The sequence below is a fragment of the Sitophilus oryzae genome, unplaced genomic scaffold (assembly GCF_002938485.1).
Source record: "Sitophilus oryzae breed Bouriz unplaced genomic scaffold, Soryzae_2.0 scaffold_2024_pilon_pilon, whole genome shotgun sequence".
Taxonomy (NCBI): domain Eukaryota; kingdom Metazoa; phylum Arthropoda; class Insecta; order Coleoptera; family Curculionidae; genus Sitophilus; species Sitophilus oryzae.
In genome coordinates this window covers 529,806-550,971 of record NW_022146752.1, presented here as the reverse complement: position 1 = coordinate 550,971, position 21,166 = coordinate 529,806, and the positions used below count along the sequence as shown (strand labels likewise).

The following is a 21,166-nucleotide window of genomic DNA, read 5'->3' as shown; positions in this document are numbered from 1 at the left end:
CATTTTTCCAGTTAACGCCACAAAAGTATTAATTTCTGCGACGTGATTACATAATATTTATGTAAATGTGATATGTCATAACTACAGGCTCAACTACAAATAGTAGTAGGAATGTGACTACACTCGATACAGCAAGAGACGTTTGGAAAGTGTACAATCCTTAGGAATTCACCTTGTATGTCAACTAACCTTTCGATTTCTGGAAATTTTATATAACATTGCGAAATTCTATATAATTTTATATAATAATTCGGCTAGAATGTAGAATGTTTAGGAGGGGAGTTAATCACCAATCTCACAGATCTACTGTGTGCTCCCCTTTATATAATAGCAGTGTGCCAATCTATACAACATTTAAAAAAAGACCCACGGTTCAAGTACAAAATTCTCGAAAATGTTTATTCATCTACAAAATTCATAGGGAAACACTCGACAATAAGAGCCCAGCGATAAAAACAGCGTCCAAAAATTATGATGGACAAACGGTCTTTTCAATAGAAAAAAAAACATTTTGCGTCAGATCTTAATGTGTGCAGATTGGGATACCGCTGGATTTCCTTGACATTAGACTCATCGTAAAAGAATATCTTGGTATCCTGGGACGTGGTGTACAACAATTTACAAATAATCTTCCTGGGGAGGTGTGGTACAGGAATTTTATAAATCGACAATGAAACGACCTCACTGTTAGAAAACGTCAGAACATAAAAAGGGCAAGAGCAGCGCAACGGTTGGAACAGAATATATATGTTACTGTTAAGGTCCGATATTCGGTTAATATCGACATTACCCGGTTAATCTCGAGAATAACACAAAACAACCAAAAACAAAACCAAACCCAAACATTAACCTGCTAATGTCGACACTAACCGGATATCGGACTTTAACCGTAACATATATATTATCTTAGTTGATAATCTGGAGAGGTCTTTGGAAAATATGCCAGCGCAGAACTGTAACGAAGTTCGTATTTTTTGCGTTTGTTAAAGTTACATAGATAGTGATATATGTATATAATAAAATTTACAAACTCGAGTTTCATAAGTGTCTAACCGCAGTGAGAAATAGAAGTGTTATTATCAAGCGCGGTTTAATATATTTTCCAGTTCAGTTTGTTAAGTTATATGGGTAAAGGATTAAATAAGCAAGAATTAGAATGAGTGATTTGATGCTTTAAGTTTGTACATGACCAGTCCAGAAGGTGAAAGAGTGGAGCATATCTGCCATGAAGTATTGCTAGAATTAAAAAGCTTGCATATTATTCAAAGTATTCAAGACAACAATTAAACATGTTCACTAGATAGATTTTTGACCAAACTAATAATTTTCGTAACGTTCTGATACCAAAGGTTCAACAGAAGCTGTTTTAAAACCTGTCAATTTTCTCGAACTGTCAATTTTCTCGAAATTTCGTAATTTTTGAAAAATTTTATTTCCGTTAAAACGAGTTGATGCTAAAGGTTCTACCGAAACCATGTTATCACTACATGTTATCATATATCTAAATTATCACTACTCATTCTATACAAAGTTAAGCAATATAGGTTGGCACCAAAATTACGGTGACCATCTGAATCCAAACACTTTCAAAAAATGAAATTTAAACTAGCAGCTCAAATATTCACTCTGTGGCAGTTGCTGTGCAAACTTACATAGAGTTTGACAAACTACCTGGAGAGGCAAAGGAAACTGCTAATTTTATTGAACTACTTAATCAGTTATTTGATTTATTAAACTCCGGCAATCTAGAAACTTGTTATGTATTCATGGGTACGTCCACAACAAATTGATTTTTTAAATAAAATTGTCACAGTTTTTTCAAAAATAAAAGTTTTAGACAACAATAACAAAAATGTTACTAAAACTTTTAAGTTTCTATATGAATTTAAGCTCAATATTTCATCGGGTTTAGGGTTATGGAGAATATTAAAAGAAAAATAATACTGATTTCTGCTGACTCGTAATTTAAATCAGGACTGGCTTGCAATTTATTTCGGTCAAATCAGAAATGATTGTGGAAATACCCGAAACTCGACGCCTATTAAATGTTTGCTTTAAAATAATTTGACCCTACAGACGGTGCGGCTGTAATACGCTTGAAGACGCTGCAGATATTTAGTTCGCCATTACACCATATCTTTTAAAAAAGGTCGAGTTTTTACAGGAAAAGATGTTCCATCAATTTCTAGTGGCAGAAAAACGTGGCAGAGTGTTAACAGTAGACCTATCATTGTAGGACCAATCATCTATTTGTTTTTAGATCCTTCACTTAAACCATTAGGAATATTAATCTCGTATCATCTCTTTTATAACCCTCAGAGGGTTTACAATCTAACGTTCCTACCGAACGAATTCGGGAAAAGTGCTATAAGGCCCGGTTGTACCAAAATAAACTGAACGAGAGTTCAACTGATCGGTTGGCCAAAGTTGAACTTGGATTGCGTTGCACCAACTCGCGTTCAGTAGAACGTCGATCAATATTTAGTTTCTTATGTTGGTATTGAATTTCACAGTAACTTTTGGAGTTTTTATATAAGTTGGCGTAAATGCTTTTAAAAGTTTGTTTTATTGATTGGCGGGTTCTCCCAAAATATAAATTATGGTACCTTTTTTCCTTTCTGTTGCCATAAAATACGACTTTTTAATACCTGTTCGCGGCTGACCGATTCGTTCATTTACTTTTTAGACGTTCTAGCTAATACATCTGTACATCATACCTTATTTTTTATATTATATTATTATATAAAGTGAAATCTATATTTAGAGGGTATGTAAGGGGTTTAACAAAAAAATTAACAGATTGGAGTAGTTCAAAAATTGAACTAGCTGAGCTTCAAAAGAAATGTTTCCTAGAGCAGCACAATTTAAAAATGTCTCAAATGCAAGAAAAGCAAGAAGCCTTTATGAGGCAGCAAGAAAGGGAGCATGATGAGAGAATTCAATTTTTAAAATTTAGCAAGGAACTAATAAAAAAAATAATTGACCAATAAATACTCTGTAAATATATAATTATTAAAAAATATCATATAAACACTTAACACACAATATATATGAATTTTGAAAATATGCATACATATTATATCGTTTTATTTCTTTTACATATTACATATCTAGTACAAACAAGTATACTGAATTGTATTAATTTAATATCATTTATTAATTATTGTTATTTAATTATCTACTTATAATCAGAATTATCAAAAATATAAAAATAATCCTATACATACAATAAAAAATATTAATATTATATACATAAATCAAAATATATACAAGAGTATGTAATGGTAATTTATTTTACGGTAATTATAATCACAATTTAATTAATTAACAAGTTATTTTGACTTTAAAACATTAAGACATTTTAAGAATGTTTTAGTAAAATAATATTGAAACATTTTCTAGACGTAAATAATTAGTTCTAGATGTAAATAATTAATACTCAGCAATATATTCTATATCGTAAAATAACATATTTACAGTGATTCAAAATATTCATTAATTAAACTATATCTAAAACTATTATTTATATCACCCAAGTCATTTGGAACATGTTCTCTTATATTATTTCCAATGTTTATTTCCGCTTTGACTTCCGTCAATTTCATCAGTTACTAATGGTGTTGGATCTGCAAAATGACACGCTATGTTATGAAGAACAGTAGCGGAAACCACTATTGCTTCTACTTTATCAACATTTAAACGGATTCCTGTCGCTAATATAGGAAATCTTCTTTTTAGTACACCAAAACACCTTTCTATTGGGTTTCTTGTTCTTATCTGAGCTTCGTTAAATAAGTTTTCAGCCCTCGTTGTTGGATTCGCCAAAGGGGTTATTAGGTATGGTTTTACTCCATACCCACTGTCCCCTAGTAATAAATTATTTCCATATACTCCATTTTCAAACTCAGCCTTTACTCTAGAATTTCTAAAAATCATTGAATCATGTGTAGAACCAGGCCATCTACACACAATGTTAGATATTTTCAAATCGCTGTCACAAATTGCTTGGACATTAAATGAAAAAAATCCTTTCCTATTGCGGTAATTCTCTGCATTTGCCCCTCCAGGAGATTGTATCTTCACATGCGTACAATCAACTGCTCCTATGCATCTTGGAAAGCGACAAATATTATAAAATCCTTGTGCCTTTGAATTTCTATCTTCCACTCCCATTGGCATTTTAATAAAGTCCTTGCTTAAAGATGCTATAGCTCTAGTTACTTTTGTAATCACGCGGCTCATAGTAGACTTGTCTACACCACTGATATCATCAACACTTTGTAGAAAACATCCTGTTGCTAAGAACCGTACTGTGATAAATACCATGTCAGCTGGTGTTAAAGCATGATTTCTAAAAATAAAAGCTTAAATAAGATACAGTAAATATACATAATTAAACTTACTTGTTTGTTTTAGATGCAATTAAATCGGAAATTTCCTCTATTAAATAATTCACAATAGGTTTAGCAAGTCGAAATCTTTTTTTAAAATCCACGTCATTCCATTTTTCGAAATTGTTTGGTCGAAATCGTACTGTTTGTGGTCTCCTTAGCCGTTCATGTCGTCTCACTAATTCTAAAAAGTCTTCGTCGTCAGTTAATTCACCTAATAAAGGATCCATTACGAAAAATCTTAAGAACAATAACAAAACGATAGTCAAAACAACGAAAAGCGGAATATGTCAAATAATAAGGTTATGTCTACCCCTGAACGAAGCTTGAACCAGCTTGAACCGCCTAATGTCACCGTTCGGTTGACCGGGCAATTTGAACGGCGTTCAGGCTTGGTACAACGCATTTTTTGCTTTGATCGTCGTTCACAGTTGATCTGTCGGTGAACTTCGTTGGTACAACCGGGCCTAAGTCAGCCCGTGCATACGATCAAAAATACCGTAATTCCGCAAGAACCCCACAAGTCACAAGTCACTTAACGGCAAAAACCCCACTAGTCCGCTACTTGTTGTGGTTTGGTTGTTTGTCGTTCGTAATCGTTCGAACAGTTGCTAAGAGAACTTGGTTGTTTCCACGTGGCGTAAAGTAAATAATCGAAATATGGTATTTCCTCAGTTTAGTGTACATAATTTGTGAACTATGAATGACGAAGGTCCAGAGTGGCCACGAAAGAGACCAAAAGAGACTAAAAAGGAAAATGCGGTTCGGGAGGTTACCGAATATTTGAAATACGAGGCATTATGGAACTGTAAAAAAGTGAACTGTATAAAAACAGGCAAGCCAAACATTCCTGGATTCACAGAAAAAGAAATTAAAATGAAAATAAATAATAGCAGGTCAACATATTCACAGGAATTGAGAAAAATAAAGGAATCCGGTGCTGGAACTGACTCTGTCTACCCATCTAAAATCCCCATAAAATCTCCCATTGCTAAAATGGTTTGGAATGGCAGATGATGCACTGAGAAATATATACTCAGAATTAAGAGGGATCCAAGCAATGTAGTAAGTATCTAGACTTTCTTTTTCTTGCAAAATACACGTTTTTTGGGGGTTTATTACAAATTAATTTAACACTTGTTGAAAGCTTTATTTTCAAATACTAAACTTCTTCCAAACAGCATAGAGTGACATAAAAATCATTAATAGTAACTTATAAAAAAAACTTAATAGCTATTATTTCAAATAGGAATAACGTCAGCCAAATATATACATAGCCATCAGTGTATCATTCTCAATTGCCAAACCACTGATCCATCTCCTACAAAATAATCAGCATATTTAGCTCGGAGTTCTTGAGCTCTTCGTGTTTGTTGAAGTTCTCGGCAATCTTTTGTGGCAACTTTCTTCAATTGCCCTCATTTATTGTACCCGTATCATGGTTCTCATTGTCCACGGATTGATTATTTTCTTTTGATAATCTAAGCCAGTTATGTAGTGCGCAACAAGCTTTAACGATCAAATCAACTTTATCTGGAGAAAATGGTATTGGTTTTTCGAATATCCTAAATCTGCTCACCGATATCAGAGTTCCTTCCTTTAAAACACTCCTCTATCAGAGATTCGGTCATTACACCCAACGTCGATGTACGTAAAACAGTAGTTATAGTCTACAACAGCCATTAGTAAAATACTAGTAGTTCCTTTGTAATTAAAATATAAGCTTCCCGAATCCGTGGTTGATTTTATAACTACGTGCTTTCCATCGACCGCTCCGCAACACCCGGTAAAGTTCCATTCCGAAACCCATGTTCTATAACCTTCCATTCAGTTTCATTGGGAAACTGCAACAAAAGGAAATATTACTAAGGCAGTACCAAAAATGTTACAGAAATACTACACATTATATTTTCAAAAGAGTTAGCAATGTTAGAGTCGCGGCTACAGAATGACATATCCTCTTTATCCTTCGATTTCGCGCGCCGATTTAAATGTATATTTTGTAAGTTTGTATAAGGGTTTAGGTTATTTGTTTGTCACATTATTTAAATATCATTATTTGTGTAAATTTGATAAAAACATAATATAGAAAATATGAAAAATGTTTAAGCTATTTATATAATAACAGTGGGTTGCAGAAAAGTTTGTTAAATGATATTTAATCACTGTTAAACCATTATTGTGTTCTCCATAGCACCAAATCATGTTTTAGCAGTTGTTAAATTTAACCAGATTTTCTTGCAACCCAGTGATAAAGTTTAAATTAAACCAGATTTTCTTGCAACCCAGTGATAAAGTTTAAAATCATCATCTGCGGTATCAATTATTATTTATTAGTAAACTAATATTTTGGAAAATAAATAAACACGTTTGGAGCCGCAAAAATAAATTAAACACTTACTGTTTTTATACCGAGCGACCACGAAATCATTAGGTATAATACAGACCATCACTTTTTAACCTTTTGAAGGAAAATTATAAAATTTAATAAATAAATGTTGTTTTTTTTTTGAGAAAGTGACCTGACCGTAAATTTGTAATTTTCAATAGCACCCTGTATACAGGGTAGTCCGAACTGTATTCCGGAAACTTCGGCAGCATATTCTGCAGATAAAAATAAGTAAAAAAGTTCGTATAAATGTATGTTCTAAAATGCTTAGTGTCAAAGATACAGGGTGTAGCATTTTCATTTTTATTTCTATTTTTTCCAAGTAATTTCCGAAGTAAGGTCAATATTTGGATGAAAATTGGTATCTGGTAGTTTTTTGAAAGGAGAAATTTGATTTTGGTGTCAATATGAATCCTACTAGAAGAGGGCGCCACCTACATGTGTTTTAACTGTTTTGAAGCGTAATAATTTTTTGTCCGTACCTGTATAAAACTACCGAGTAAAAAAATATACATCTCTGTGACTTTTCACGCAAAAAATATCTCTTTAAAAATCGCTACGAGAAACCGTTCTCAAGATATTTAGAATGGAAATAGTTAAATACGAATAGTCATTATTAACGAAAAATAAACACGTTGGATAGAGAGTTATTTCACTGAAACAATAAACTTGGGAAATTTTTATTTTTTTTAATTAATGATAAATTTTTCTGCAAAAAATGATGATTGTACAGTTTCTATTGAACTTTTGGCACAAAAAAATTTCCAATTTATGATTTCAGGCTAATAACTATTTAGTCAACATGTTTAATTTATGTCAATCATGACAGGTATTCATAATTTTCATTCCAAATATCTTGAAAACTATTACTCGTAGCGATTTTTACCAAGAGACCTTTTTTACGTAAAAAACATCGTAAATGTATATTTTTTTACTTGGTAGTTTTATACAGGTACGGACGAAAAATTATTACTCTTCAAACCAGTTAAAAACATGTAGGTGGCGACCTCTACTAGTAGGAGTCATATTGACATCACCATTTTTTTCATGTCAAAAAACTCCCAGACACCAATTTTCATCCAAATATTGACGATACTTCAGAAGTTATTTGGAAAGAATCGAAATAAAAATTAAACTTCTACACCCTGTATCTCCGAAACCAAGCATTAACCAATACATTTATACGAATTTTTACTTATTTTTATCTGTAGAATATGCTGCCGAAGTTTCCGGAATACAGTTCAGACCACCGCTGTCAGTGATATAAAGTTGCATTTTGCTTTGAAACGTATGACATCACAGGAAGCATTTTTCTATAACTATTCTCAAGCCAAATTTCATAACTTTCCTTGAAAGGGTTAAACAATTTGGTATAAGTACAGACCTAATAATTTCGTGGTCACTCGGTATAAAAACAGTAGCAGCCATATTCAGCATCCTCTTCTAACCTTAAAAGCCCTTTTAAGATTTATGGGTCTGAAATATCACATAATAGGACAATCACATGTCCTGGACTGCAACTTTGAAACCACCAATTATTTTTTTAAAATAAATAACTATACAAAACTAGAGACATTTTCTTAGATGCATTTTTTATTTTAAAGCTCTACTGCTGTTATTTATTATATTTTTATCCGTCTTTTTTTACCTCAATCGTCATTTCGGTAACTGTCTATTTTTAAAAATATAAAGTTTAAAAGTCGATATTAGATGAATCTGGCAATACAGCAAAAAAGTCAAAAGCACATTATAGTCGTCAATGTGTTAACTTTCAATAAAATTAGCTTTTGCTTTGATTTATCATTTTCTTGTAGTTTAGTGGAATGTTTCACATTTTTAATGCGTACCTTCATTATAAGACATTCCGGTAACGTTGATTAATCACAGTTTGAATCAAATTTTATATACTTTGGGTACTTTTTGTAATAGTTCCTAAAAGGAATGCACATAACCTTAAAATTTTACCTACCGACTATTTTTCTAGGTGTCGCTGCATGCAAATAAATCCGATTTCGTCATTTCGGTAACGTAATTTCTGTAACATATGTTGAATATATTTTCCAAACCAAACCGAAATGACATTTTGTTACGGAAATTACTTTAAAGATATTGTTTTAAATAATTTAAAGTACCATTTGTTGCTGGAATAAAAGATGGACCTTGAACGCCTAAAAACCCTAAAAGAAAAGCTAAAAAAAGATAAGGAAAAGGCTTAAAAAATAATTTAGCTAAAAAACAGAAAGTTAAAGAAGAAAAATTAAACGAGAAGAAGCTCAAACGACAGAAGAAAGATCTAGAACCCAGCAAACACATACTGCCCGTAAATTGTCGGCCGTATGCTGGAAGAGTCGGCGAATAGCTGTTTACGGCTTACGCCAACAGGCCCTACCACGGTTAGTAGATGACAAAAAGAACCGCGATATCTCTAATCCGGAAATATGCTGGATCGTGGTATACAAATACGCTGTACGGGTAATTTACACTGTACGGGTAATTTACACTGTACGGGTAATTTTATTTTTTTTATTAAGAGCAGTTGACCCGAAGGACGGTTATTAATCAACGGTAATGCATCGGCAAGAAGCATGCAATTATGCTCCGAATAAGCAGCATCTAGCCGATTTCTTATTTGTGCGACTTCACCTGACTTAAAAAGCACTCCTTCTGATTTAAATTTAAAAGTCCCGAATTTGTCTAGTTATTTTGTTTTTTGCACCGTTAAAACATAAGCAGGCGAGGGTGGTTATTCTGACATTGACAAAGAGATTTGTCATTCGTCATCGTTCTTTTCGTTCTTTTATCGGCCATCGATTTTGGCGGTTGTGATTTTAGTTTTTTGTTTTGGCTCGGTTTGTATATGGCTTATTACACAAGGTAAGTGTTTTCAAGACACGTTACAGTCATTATTTATTTGTGTGCACCAATGATTTTTGTTGTTTACGTTCAAATAGAGGACTCCTCTTTCATCATAGTCATACACAAACACAATATGCAATGTGCAATATTGGCATAAACGGGCAAAGTGAGTAAATTTATTAAAATTAAAGATGATAATTAACACAGAAACTACATGATTCTCTGGATTATGTAGGTAGATCAGATCTAAACAGCCATTTTATTACTAAATTTGTTACAGGCTACAGAGGGCGATTTTGCAAAGTATAGGTAAAATAATCTGTATTTTTTTAAATATAATTTGATCTAAAATATAATTATATACCTACTTAACTTTAACAATAAAAAATATGTTACAGGCTCTTCTGCAAAAAAATCGCTAAATGAAACAGCACTGTCAAGTTTTTCCCCAAACTTGCATCCGCAAAAAAAAACATTGTTGAAGAAGGAAGCATTCGTTGAAATATTCCACCTAAACCACCCCAACCACCACAAAATTTGAATCAGAAGCTAACAATTACGAAAGGTATTTTTTTATTGTACCAAAAAAGTTCAATGAAATTAATTATCCAAGGGTAAAAACGAGGGTCAAAAGTTTGCTGATGTGGTATTTTTTGCAAATAAAATATTGTATTTTAATAACAGTGTTATTGAAATTGAATTATGTAATAACAGTAATAGTAAAAATTGAAATATAATATTTAATTAGAAATGTGTATTTCTTCTTATTGGAAATATTATATGTATGTTTAGATTTTTCTGCAAGAAAAGCGACCAATAAGTCTTCTGACAAGGATAGCCACAACTCTGACTTTTCTAGTCTTGGTGGTTTTACAAGTTTTAGTGTAGAAACGAATGTTAAGGAATGCCACTCTTGTAAAAAATCAAGGTATAGAAAAATAGCGTTTCATTTCAAAATATTCATTGATTAACCAACCCAATTATTATTATTTTAGCTATTTTAGAAGGATTGGTCAAGGCAATGGAAGACCTTCGAGATGATATAAAGCACTTGATTCAAATAAATGAAGTTAAAGACTCAAAGTTCATTGGTACATATGAAGAGGAGTCTTTCAAGACGCTGGAGGATTTGAAAAAATTGACGACGATTTAAATAATGAAGAATATTTTCAAAACACTGTAAGTTTGATTAAAATAATTAGTATTGAAATGTTAATTTATCAAAATTTAAAAAAAAATTATTTGCCTGAATGTATAAATAAGTATATTATGTATTCATACTAGGGATCCCAATCCCGAAAAATTAGTTTCCAAAAATCCCGGTACCCAACAATTTTAAACCCGGTAAATTTCGGGATGTTGAATCCCGGGATCACAAAAACCTTCCGGGATTGCAATCCCTAATTCATACATATAAACTGGTATATCCTCATAATTTTATTTGAATTTCAGTGTCTGAAATTAAGTCTGGGAGGGGGGAAAGATGGGGCCACCATGAAATTTTAGGAACAATCATTAATCATGATTTAGCCCTAACTCTAAACTGGTCTGGCAGAAACGAAAAGGGTGGATTAAAGAATTTTAAATTTATAACTAAATGTGTTACAAGTAATTTTTTCAATAAATTACATCCACTTGACAGTAGTTTTAACCGTTGTTAAATAGAATGTATGAGATTACTTACAAATGATTAGTATTATGTAAAAATCATTTTATTTTAAGAAGATAAAAATATGCTAAAAAACCTTAAACAAAATGTAAAACCTAAAAAACTCCAAAAAATTATATAAATTATAATTATTATATATTTGTATTTTTTCTAGCTGCGGTAAGAAGGAACCCTAATTCTCGGTTGGTGACAAATGACGAAGTTGAGGCGGCCATGAAAGGTTGGCTTCGAAATGCCGTTGACCGAGGGGGGGGGGCGCTCAAAAAGAAGTACAAATGACTAGTTCATATTATTTAATATACCGGTTGAACACAAAATCAAGATTTTTGTCATTTTGTTATTTTTTATCCGCTACACGAATTTTGGTAGGAATGTAATGATGATATACTTGACATAATTATAATTCATATTTTTAAATGAAACACCCTCTATATTTTTCCGTTTTTAAATTCTACATCTTTTTTACAAAGTATCAAATAAAAAATTAAGTAATTTTGAAATCTTTACAACTATTTTTACTCTTCAATCCATTGTATACCATATGAAGTGTCCTAAAATACTTTAATATGCTTAAATTATCTGTAAAAATAATATTGAATATTTTTTGTTGGTACTTAACAAAATTACTAAAAAAAAACTCAAAATGTTTACGTATAATTACAGCTAAATAGTATAGTATAGTACAACTCAAATAAGCCCCCTTTTCTTACGAATCAAGTTAATATAAACATGTTAGGCCAAATAAGTTAAACCAAATTAATAATTAAAGAAAAAAATAATAAAACAAAATTTCAAAATTGTGCATTGACTTTATTCTGCGTTGGTTTTATCTTTTATTTAGTATTGTTTTGGTTGTTTTTTTTGTGTTATGTTGATAATATTGTTTTAATGTGATGTTGCTCGTATTGTTTTAATGTATTTCAATTCATTTTAACATTGAAAATGTTTCTGTTATCCTATATAAGGGAGCCCAAATCGAATTAAAATGCTACATTTGCCACACCATGACGTCATATATACAAGGGTATAGGAAATCTCGGCGCAGCGGCGGCGGTCGGCAGCGCGCGCAAAAACCATTACATCGCTAATTGTTTATTGATATATCTTTATTAGTTTAAAAGCAAAAAATATGGGGTTTGCTTTGATACCTTGTCAAGACATGAGCGAAACTTTTAAATTGTTTCTTTTTTTCATTTAGGCCTTCGTTTTTCGTTAAATGAAAGTTATATTAAAAAAAAATCTCTATTTTTAAACCAAATTTTCGCATGATTGAAATGATTATTCATGTTTAAAGTTTTTTTTTGGTCATAAGCGCTAATGGAAATGTTTTTTTGTAAATAATTATAAAAAATTACTCCCTACGAAGACTTTATTCTGTACTGGATCAAAAAATAAGTATTTGTTTTCTCTATACGGTGGTATTAATATATCGATTTTTGATGATAGTGCCTTTTTACCCTGTTTAATTTTGTACTACTTTCGGAATAAGGGTCCCCATATCATGTACTGTGATGTACTGTACTTCCATCCCTGAAAAATTCAGCTTGTGACACCGAAGTGAGAGGTAACGTCAAAATAAGCTTTAATCTACCTACATCATCATAGGTAGGTGTAGGTACTCTAGGTAAATTCTACCTAGACAGTAGCTGAACTAGCTGACAGTAGTAATTAATTTGTTATCCGATAAGTAGTTGTCATTATATAAGTTTAATCGTCTTATACCTCCTATAACGGTAGGTTTTGGATTTTTCCTGATTGGTTTGTTAAACAAAAATATACTGGGCATATAAATGTCTGTTACAGGTTAATTCGTTAAAGAAATATGTTACACACATATTATTTTAATAATAATAGTATAATAGTAATGGCTATATTATGTTATAACACATTATTGAATTAACAATTGAAAACAGTATTGAATGTACTTATTTTAACCAATGCATTGTTTTGTTTTTTTAATCTCACAAATAAGAAATATTTTATAGTTTTTATTATAAAAAACAGTGATTATACAATTTATTTACACCCCTTACACTGTTTTCTGTAAGGGGTGTAACCAGGAGTATATTTCGTAACCTTTTACGATATAAGAGGGCACAAAGTGTTTTATTACTTAATGCTTAAAATTTAATAATATATTTGTACATAAAATAAAATAGACTAGAAAGTCAATTAATTAATATTGACGTAATTACTAAATAAGTACAAGATTTTTTTTCTAATTATTTTAGTGTATTTTTAGTCACCGAATTATAAAGGAGAGATATCCAACCATTGCATTATTTTACTCACAAATAAATGTTTTATGGTTTTTATTATAAAACAACGATTAATTTATTATACACCCCTTAACCCAAACACTCCAAGGAGGATATTTCGTGACCCCGTATTTAAAGTGGACAAGGTTTATTAGTCAATGTTTTAATTACCCAGCGTCTTTAATAAAAATCTAATGTAATTTTTCATAGAAATGATCTGACATGAAAAGCAAATTTTATCAAAAAACTTTTTGATTATCTACAAGGAGTAAACCGCTGACAAATGTCTGTATACTAATGCCAAAGTAATGCCAAAAATACAAATTAAATACCAAAATTTCTCATATAATGCCCCACTAATGCCAAGCTGATTCCAATATAATACCACTAATACCACGAATAATATGTAACACATTTGTTTCACGAATTAACCTGTAACAATACTGGTAGGTACGTGCACAGATTTTTTCCTAGGTAACTTAAAAGTCGTTAAAAAGTCTAATTATATTTAAAGAAGATATAATTCCAACAAATTACATTATAAGGCCAATAATGCACAAGTAATACCATTAAAATTTTAGCGTTTTTAACTTGTGTAACATATTTCTTTAACGAATTAACCTGTAACAATAGTGGTAGGTACGCGCACAGATTTTTTCGCTAGGTAACTTATTAAGTCGTTAAACAGGCCTATAAAAGCTATAACAACATAGGTAACTAATATTTATAATTTAATTCGAGTTTTAATCTCAAATAATAAATGTTTTTACTGGTGTATTTCTGAAGTGTTCATTATTAAAAGTAGATATTCTTCAAGTTATGCGAAGTAATAAGTAATGTTTCCGGTGAGACCGCGTATATGTCACCGGATTCTGGTTAGTTAAAGACTTTTTTCTATAGAAAGAGTTTTTTCTATATTTTTCTTTCAAAATAAGACTAATTTCTTCTTATTCTTTTAAATATTACAGTGTTTCTTTTTCCTAAAATGTTATACTTAATTTTCGCTTAAAATTAAAAAATCACCAAATGGAGGAAAATATACTTTATTGAATAAAGTTTATAAAAATCATTTTACCATAACAAAAAAGTAAAAACATGTCATGGCGGAAGATACTCAGGTGGCATTTCACATATTTATCTATTAAAATCGAGATTAAGATAATAAACTTGCGTAATATGTTATAAATGAGATAAAAAGTTTCAGAATCGATTAATACGCAATACGCTACGCAGTCAACTTGCTCCTCTGCGCGGATGAGCGTCTTCAGACTCCTCCATCAGCCAGGGTCACGACGCGACGCCGCACGCCTCCGAAGAGGAATCGGCCTACGTTTGGCTAAACAGGCTGGACACTGTGGACTACGATATTGGCGAGTCTGAATATTTATAAAAATTTGCAAAGTAAAATATGTTGGAAAAATAATTAATCCATACATATATAAAACCTCAAAGGTTTTTTTTGTTGCATCCATCCCGCCGAAACCGCTTCACCAATCTTGATGATTCTTTTTTTGAATGAAATGTATATATGTGTAGATTTGTTATGAAGTATTTTTATAGTGCTTAATGGCTATTTCTTTGTGTAAAACGACTAAATACTAAAACATACCTGAAAACACCTACACACAATACCTCCAGAAATAAATTATTTGTCATTGTCAGTGGTGTGTCAGTTAGATTATATTTTAAGTTTTTAGATATTTTAGGAGTGAGTTCATACCGCCAGGTTTAGATACATAAATATTAGCACAAAGGTTCGTTTAAACGCCATTAGTGAATTAGCTACACAAAGCGATTTTAGGAAATTCATCCTCTTAGAGAGTAAAATTATGTCGGAACAGTTTGCTGTATGAAAATTCCTTACTATTTGGTCTAGAAAAATGAAATCCTACAAAAATAATTAGAAGAAATTTTTGAAATTCATCAACCAAATGGGTAAAGTTAGTAAAAATTTATATAAAACTTGGTGACCTCTGGATTATACACATAAAAATTGGCACAAAGATAAAGCAAATTATGAAATTTATACCCTTAGGGAGTAGAATAGGGAATGAAAATTTGCTGTACGAAAATGCAATATTATAACATTATAAACCAGACAGTATAAAATTTTATACAAGGGTTTATTTAGTGACATCATAACGAAATATATCTTCCTCAATTATCCTTCAAAGAATAAAAAATAACCTATAAAGAGAGTACTAGTGCCCTTAATAAATAAAAAAAAAGATGAAAAATAAAAAACATCTATGCTCACTAGCTATAAAGAAGTAAAAAATCATTTAAATCAATGCATGAACGATTCGAGGTGTAACGCGAACGTAGTCGCGCGAAAAAGCTAGTAATTTATTAAATTATCTTATTTAACTCATTAATTTTCATTGAAAAGGAATTTTTGTAATTCGCCACTATATTAGTTAAAAACTAAGAAACTCATATCAAATTTAAGTTTTGCGATTTTGACTTATACTTTTTACAAAATCTGAACACGTTTTAAAAGAAAAAAAGTTTTTGATAATATTTGTGTAGATTGACTACAAGTTGTATAACATAAATTTCTACGACCGGTCTACCTAGTGGTCTGCAGCATCGCCTTGTGGTGCAAACGTTGGCCTGTTAATCTGTGACGTGACGCACAACAGCCAAGAAAAACAGAAGCGTGGCTAAGAATTTAGTAATTTAAAAAAAAAGTCTTTTAGATACAGTAGTAGGTATTAAAAAGTTTTGTGTTTAAATGGGGTTTGCCTTTAACAGGTAAAAAGTTATATCGTAAAGTGTAACTTTCCGTAAGAATTCTTTATCTGTCATTGATCATGATCTGTCATCATGTTAACCTGATGTTTTGTATGTTATTTTGTTTTTTTTCGAGGTTTTTTTGCTTGCTTGTTTTACGGATAGGTGCGATCGCATAATTATTATTGATAATGTTATATTTAATGTTAACATTACTACTTTTTCAGTGAATCTTTAAATCTGTTTTTTTTGTTAGGTTCGTTATTTAAACATATGTATGTAATACACTCATATTAACACTAATCATATTTTTACGTTTTTATTCATCATTTTCAATGCCCCCCGGTTGCATCTTTGTAAAGGACTGTGAATTTTTTACATTATATGTCGTTTTATTTGTAGGACACTACAGTAGCAATACTAATAATAATTTTTTTTGCAAACATTTTGTTGCATAAGATGTGATGGTAATAAAGTCGGGCCGATGTAGGTCCGGAAATAAATGCCGGTTGCGATCCAGCACGGTACAAGTACGAAAAAACTGCAGCGCCTAAAAAAAAGATTAAAAACCTGTAAAAATGTGTTTAGGGTCATGTAAATGATTACTCGATTGTTGCCATACTAATACTAATTTATTCTACCTTTATATAATATAAATTTATAATGTTCGATTGATTATTGCTATGGTTGTAAAATATTAAAACTGGGTTACTTTAATACTAATTATTGTTAATAGCAGAGTTTACTGAATAAGTATTTGATTTGGTGGCACCACAAACCATTTAAAATAATGTCTACGTACATCACACATGCCCGGTGATGTCCCGTAGGAGATGCAGCGCAATTTCGCTTTAAGGTACGACTCTGGCCCACAACTTGAAATTATTCTATTCGTTACGCCGCGCCGGCCCGGCGTTTAACCATCTTTCGGCCAAATGACGGCTCGACAATCGGCTAGGCGGACATATACGGTCCGGGCGGTTGATTTTACACTGCTAAGACCCGTCGATCGACTTCAGGCAAAAATGATAAAGCCCGACGCCGGGCCAAAGAACTTGTGTTTGTTGGGAAGCTGAAATAATTACACCTATGGTGAATCAGACCAAGTAATCACGAATGTCTGAAGAACAGTCGGCTAGTTTATTGAACTTGCCTTTGGACAAAACTTTATAAGCAATTTTTGCAAGTAAGAAGTGAGATCGAGAAAAGTAAAATAAAAAATATTAAAGCTTTTACCAATGTAGCCCATAAGTCTGAAGAAAGAAAATTGAATACTGAAAATTGCAGAAAAATGATTTAAGATGTACCAATAATGACACAAGTTTCGAAATAAAACCAAAAATGACTAAACCAAAGAAGAACGAAACAGAAGAAGGTAGAAAAACAAGTTTTGAAATAAAAACAAAAAAATGACTAAACCAAAGAAAAACGAAACAGAAGTAGGTGTAGAAACTAAGAATAAAGGAACACGTACAAATACGGATCAGAGCCTTTGGGACCTTAATGCCTTTAGGCTTAATATTCCTTATTCGTCTCACATGCTGGGGGCCATTAATAAATTATTAAGTAGTGTCGCCCATTTCTGGCATACTCAATGCCCTCTGATATGTATATTTTATTATTTTTACATACTGTGAGCAGCAATTGTTAGTGTCGCCCATTTCTGGTGCACGCAACTAGTCATGGATAACGCACTGAAATTTATTGCGCTGATACTATAACGCTGACGCACCTCCTTTATCGGCACAATGCGTTAACTCAATTGCGCTATGATTATACAGTACAGAGCCAAAACTACGAAAGGTCGGACGTCGGACCAATCCGACCAATACACTCTCTGCTGTAAAAAGCTGTGTCATTTTCTACGCTATTGTCACATTGTAGTTTTTTAGGGGTTTAGTTGGCTAACAAATTATTTACAAAAAAATAATAAATGTTTATAAAATAAAATATCACAATAAAATTTAAAAATAAAAATATCCTATCAATACATAATAAATATGACAACTACTGTCTGGCAATTTTTTGAGCCGGCTAAGTGGCGGCGATCTTTTGCGGGAAGATTGTTTTTTTCTTATATAAAAGGGAACACGTGCGAGGTCGGTTCTCATCTCATTGTCGCCTTCCTTTGCGTCGTTAGGAAAGCAAGTCGAAGTTTTTTGTTTGTAGGCTATTTGTCTGCGTGTTGGTATAAAGCAAAGCACGCCGAAATTTTGCATTTTATTTTGTATAGACATTAATTTTGCGCTTTTATTACAAATTAAATCGGTAACATAAGCGTGCAATATAATTATGGCCTCAAAACAAAAAAATGAAGTGTGGTTGCATTTTAACCCCATCGACGCCGCAAAAAAGGTAAAGTGCACTTATTGTGGACAACAGTTATTTGTTGCAAATAAATCTACGTGTGGTTTAATTCGCCACTTGAAAGCTAAACACCCTCTCAAAAAAATTGAACAGCAACGGCAGGCCTCTCCCGAAACAGTTGCTTTAGTTAATGCCCATGTAGACGACAACGAAAACCAGCTGCAGGAGATTCCACAAGAACATCCCCCAGAGCAACAAAACCGCCAACAACGGCAACAACAACAATCCTACATCGTCTCGTAAGCTATCTACTATTACTCAACATTTTCATAAACCGCTTCCACCAAAGAAACAAAAAGAAATAGATCGACACAGTATGTCATTTTGCCCTGATCAGTGTTTTTAATACTAATAGCCGTTTACTTTCTTTTTATAGAAAGGGCGGCCATGGAAATCTGGTGATATTATGGCTACCCTGAATTTTATACAAAAACTTCCTAACACACTGAAGGATTCTGATTTAAGGTTAAGTTTTTTGTCAAACAGAAAATTCGGTTGTGCCTAATTTAAGTTCGAGTTATTGGGAAACTTGTTGGATTTATCTTTTCGTCTCATTAGTAATTATTCTAAACAGTTAGAGAAGCGATGGAATTCAGAATTGGCAGTGAAGTTTTTATTAACCGCCGTGTCAGTGTCAAAATATATGTTTTGACACTTTCGAAAGCAGTTGCCAACCCATTTTTTGTCGGTCATGGCCGCCTATTCTATAAATACAAAGTGAACGGGGTGTAGTTACCTTTAGCGAAATTATTCAACAACTTTTTAATAATATTCTTATTAATAGATGGTTGGAAAATATAAAAGAAAGACCACTAGACAGGAGTGGAGTGAAGAATTGATGAATCGAGCGCTGCAGGCAGTTGAGAATAATGAAATGGGATGGTTAAAGGCAGCGGAACAGTTTGGTGTACCACAAGCTACCTTACGAAGGCGGAGCAGAAATGGTAAAAATAAGAAATTTCGAGGTTCAACTAAGGGTCTAGGCAGATTTCAAACAATATTTAATGAGGACACGGAAAGGGAACTTATTGATCATGTCAAACTGCTAGAATCTCGCTTTTTTGGTTTATCTGCTACAGATTTAAAGAAGTTAGCTTTCGAAATTGCAGAACGTTACGGCTTAGAGCATCGTTTTAACATGGAAAAACGTACGGCTGGGTGGGATTGGCTAACGGGTTTTAGAAAGCGGCATCCAGACATCAGACACCAAGTTTGCGAAAACCGGAGGCAACTAGTGCTGCCCGTGCTATGGGCTTTAACAGGCCGCGAGTTCAAGCCTTTTTTGATACGTACATCAAAACAATTACTGATAATAACATTAATTATACCAGAATTTACAACGTTGACGAAAGCACACTTACAACAGTCCAAAAAAACCCCAAAGTTTTTGCTACCAATGGAAAAAAACAGGTTGGTGCATTAACGAGTGCGGAAAGAGGACAACATGTAACGTTAGTGTGTTGTATGGGAACCACAGGACATTTTGTACCACCGACTTTAATATTTGCTCGCAAAAACTTTAAAAATGAGTTATTAGACGGTGCTCCTCTCGGAACTCTTGGACTTGTACAGGAAAATGGTTGGATGACTGGTCCACTGTTCCTGAAATGGCTGCAGCATTTTTCCAAATACGTTAAACCTTCTGCAGAAGATAAAGTTCTCCTTATCGTAGATGATCATGCCAGTCACAAAAACTTGAAGGTTCTTGAGTACGCTAAAAGTCATAGGATAATTCTTGTATCTTTACCCTCCCATTGCACCCGCACCCATAGACTACAGCCACTCGATGTTTCCTTTTTCGGCCCGCTTAAAATATTCTACGATCAAGAGATTTCTAAATGGTTAAGGGAACATCCGGGACGAGTGGTCACGCAGTACCAAATTAGCTCATTACTTGCAGTTGCCTATGGAGAAGCTGCCACAGTAAAATCAGCGACAAATGGCTTTGAGAAATGTGGCCTTTTTCCTGTGAATCCCGACATTTTTGAGGAACATGAATTTGCGCCAAGCGATACAACGAATCGTCCAAACAACAGTGTTGCTCGGGATGAAGATGGCCTGTCGCAAAGTCAAAGATCGACAGAAAATCCAGAAGACCCTAATTCTTTGACACCAGAACGCGTTCCCGTTATTTAGGACTCCATCACTACTCGTAGTCCTCTGCTGGCTGGTCCTTCAAATTATTTTATTCCAGAAACCTCAGCAAAAGTAAGAATCGCAGAAATATCGCCAATTCCCGAAGTTTACCCTGAAGCACAAAAGAAAAGAAAAAGTTCTCAGCAGGCTGCTAATATGGACAAGCACACCGTTTCTTGAAGAAATTCGAAAAAAGACTGAAGATAAATTAGCCAAAAAAAGACGCAAATCGACAACAGCTGTCAAAAAACGGATTAAGTTCAACGCCGATGATGTATATGAAGAGACTGGTCTATTTTATGAGGACGACGACGAAGACGATGCTTCTGGCCTCTATTGTTTGGAACTGTTTTCAAAGTCAAAAAGC

At 32.8% G+C, this 21,166-nt stretch overlaps 2 protein-coding genes across 2 annotated transcripts; one reads left to right on the top strand and one right to left on the bottom strand.

The window, feature by feature from the left end:
• Positions 1–2,400: 2,400 nt before the first annotated feature.
• Positions 2,401–4,880, bottom strand: LOC115884165 (putative nuclease HARBI1). The gene is made up of 2 exons (XM_030902668.1): positions 4,404–4,880; positions 2,401–4,351 (listed from the first exon to the last, which is right to left on the bottom strand). Exons 1-2 carry the CDS (start codon positions 4,619–4,621, stop codon positions 3,562–3,564), a joined length of 1,008 nt encoding a protein of 335 aa, XP_030758528.1. The 5' UTR covers positions 4,622–4,880; the 3' UTR covers positions 2,401–3,561.
• Positions 4,881–20,127: 15,247 nt separating this feature from the next.
• On the top strand, positions 20,128–20,799 carry LOC115884179. The gene has a single exon (XM_030902677.1). It carries the CDS (start codon positions 20,128–20,130, stop codon positions 20,797–20,799), a length of 672 nt encoding a protein of 223 aa, XP_030758537.1.
• The last annotated feature ends 367 nt before the right edge of the window (positions 20,800–21,166 follow it).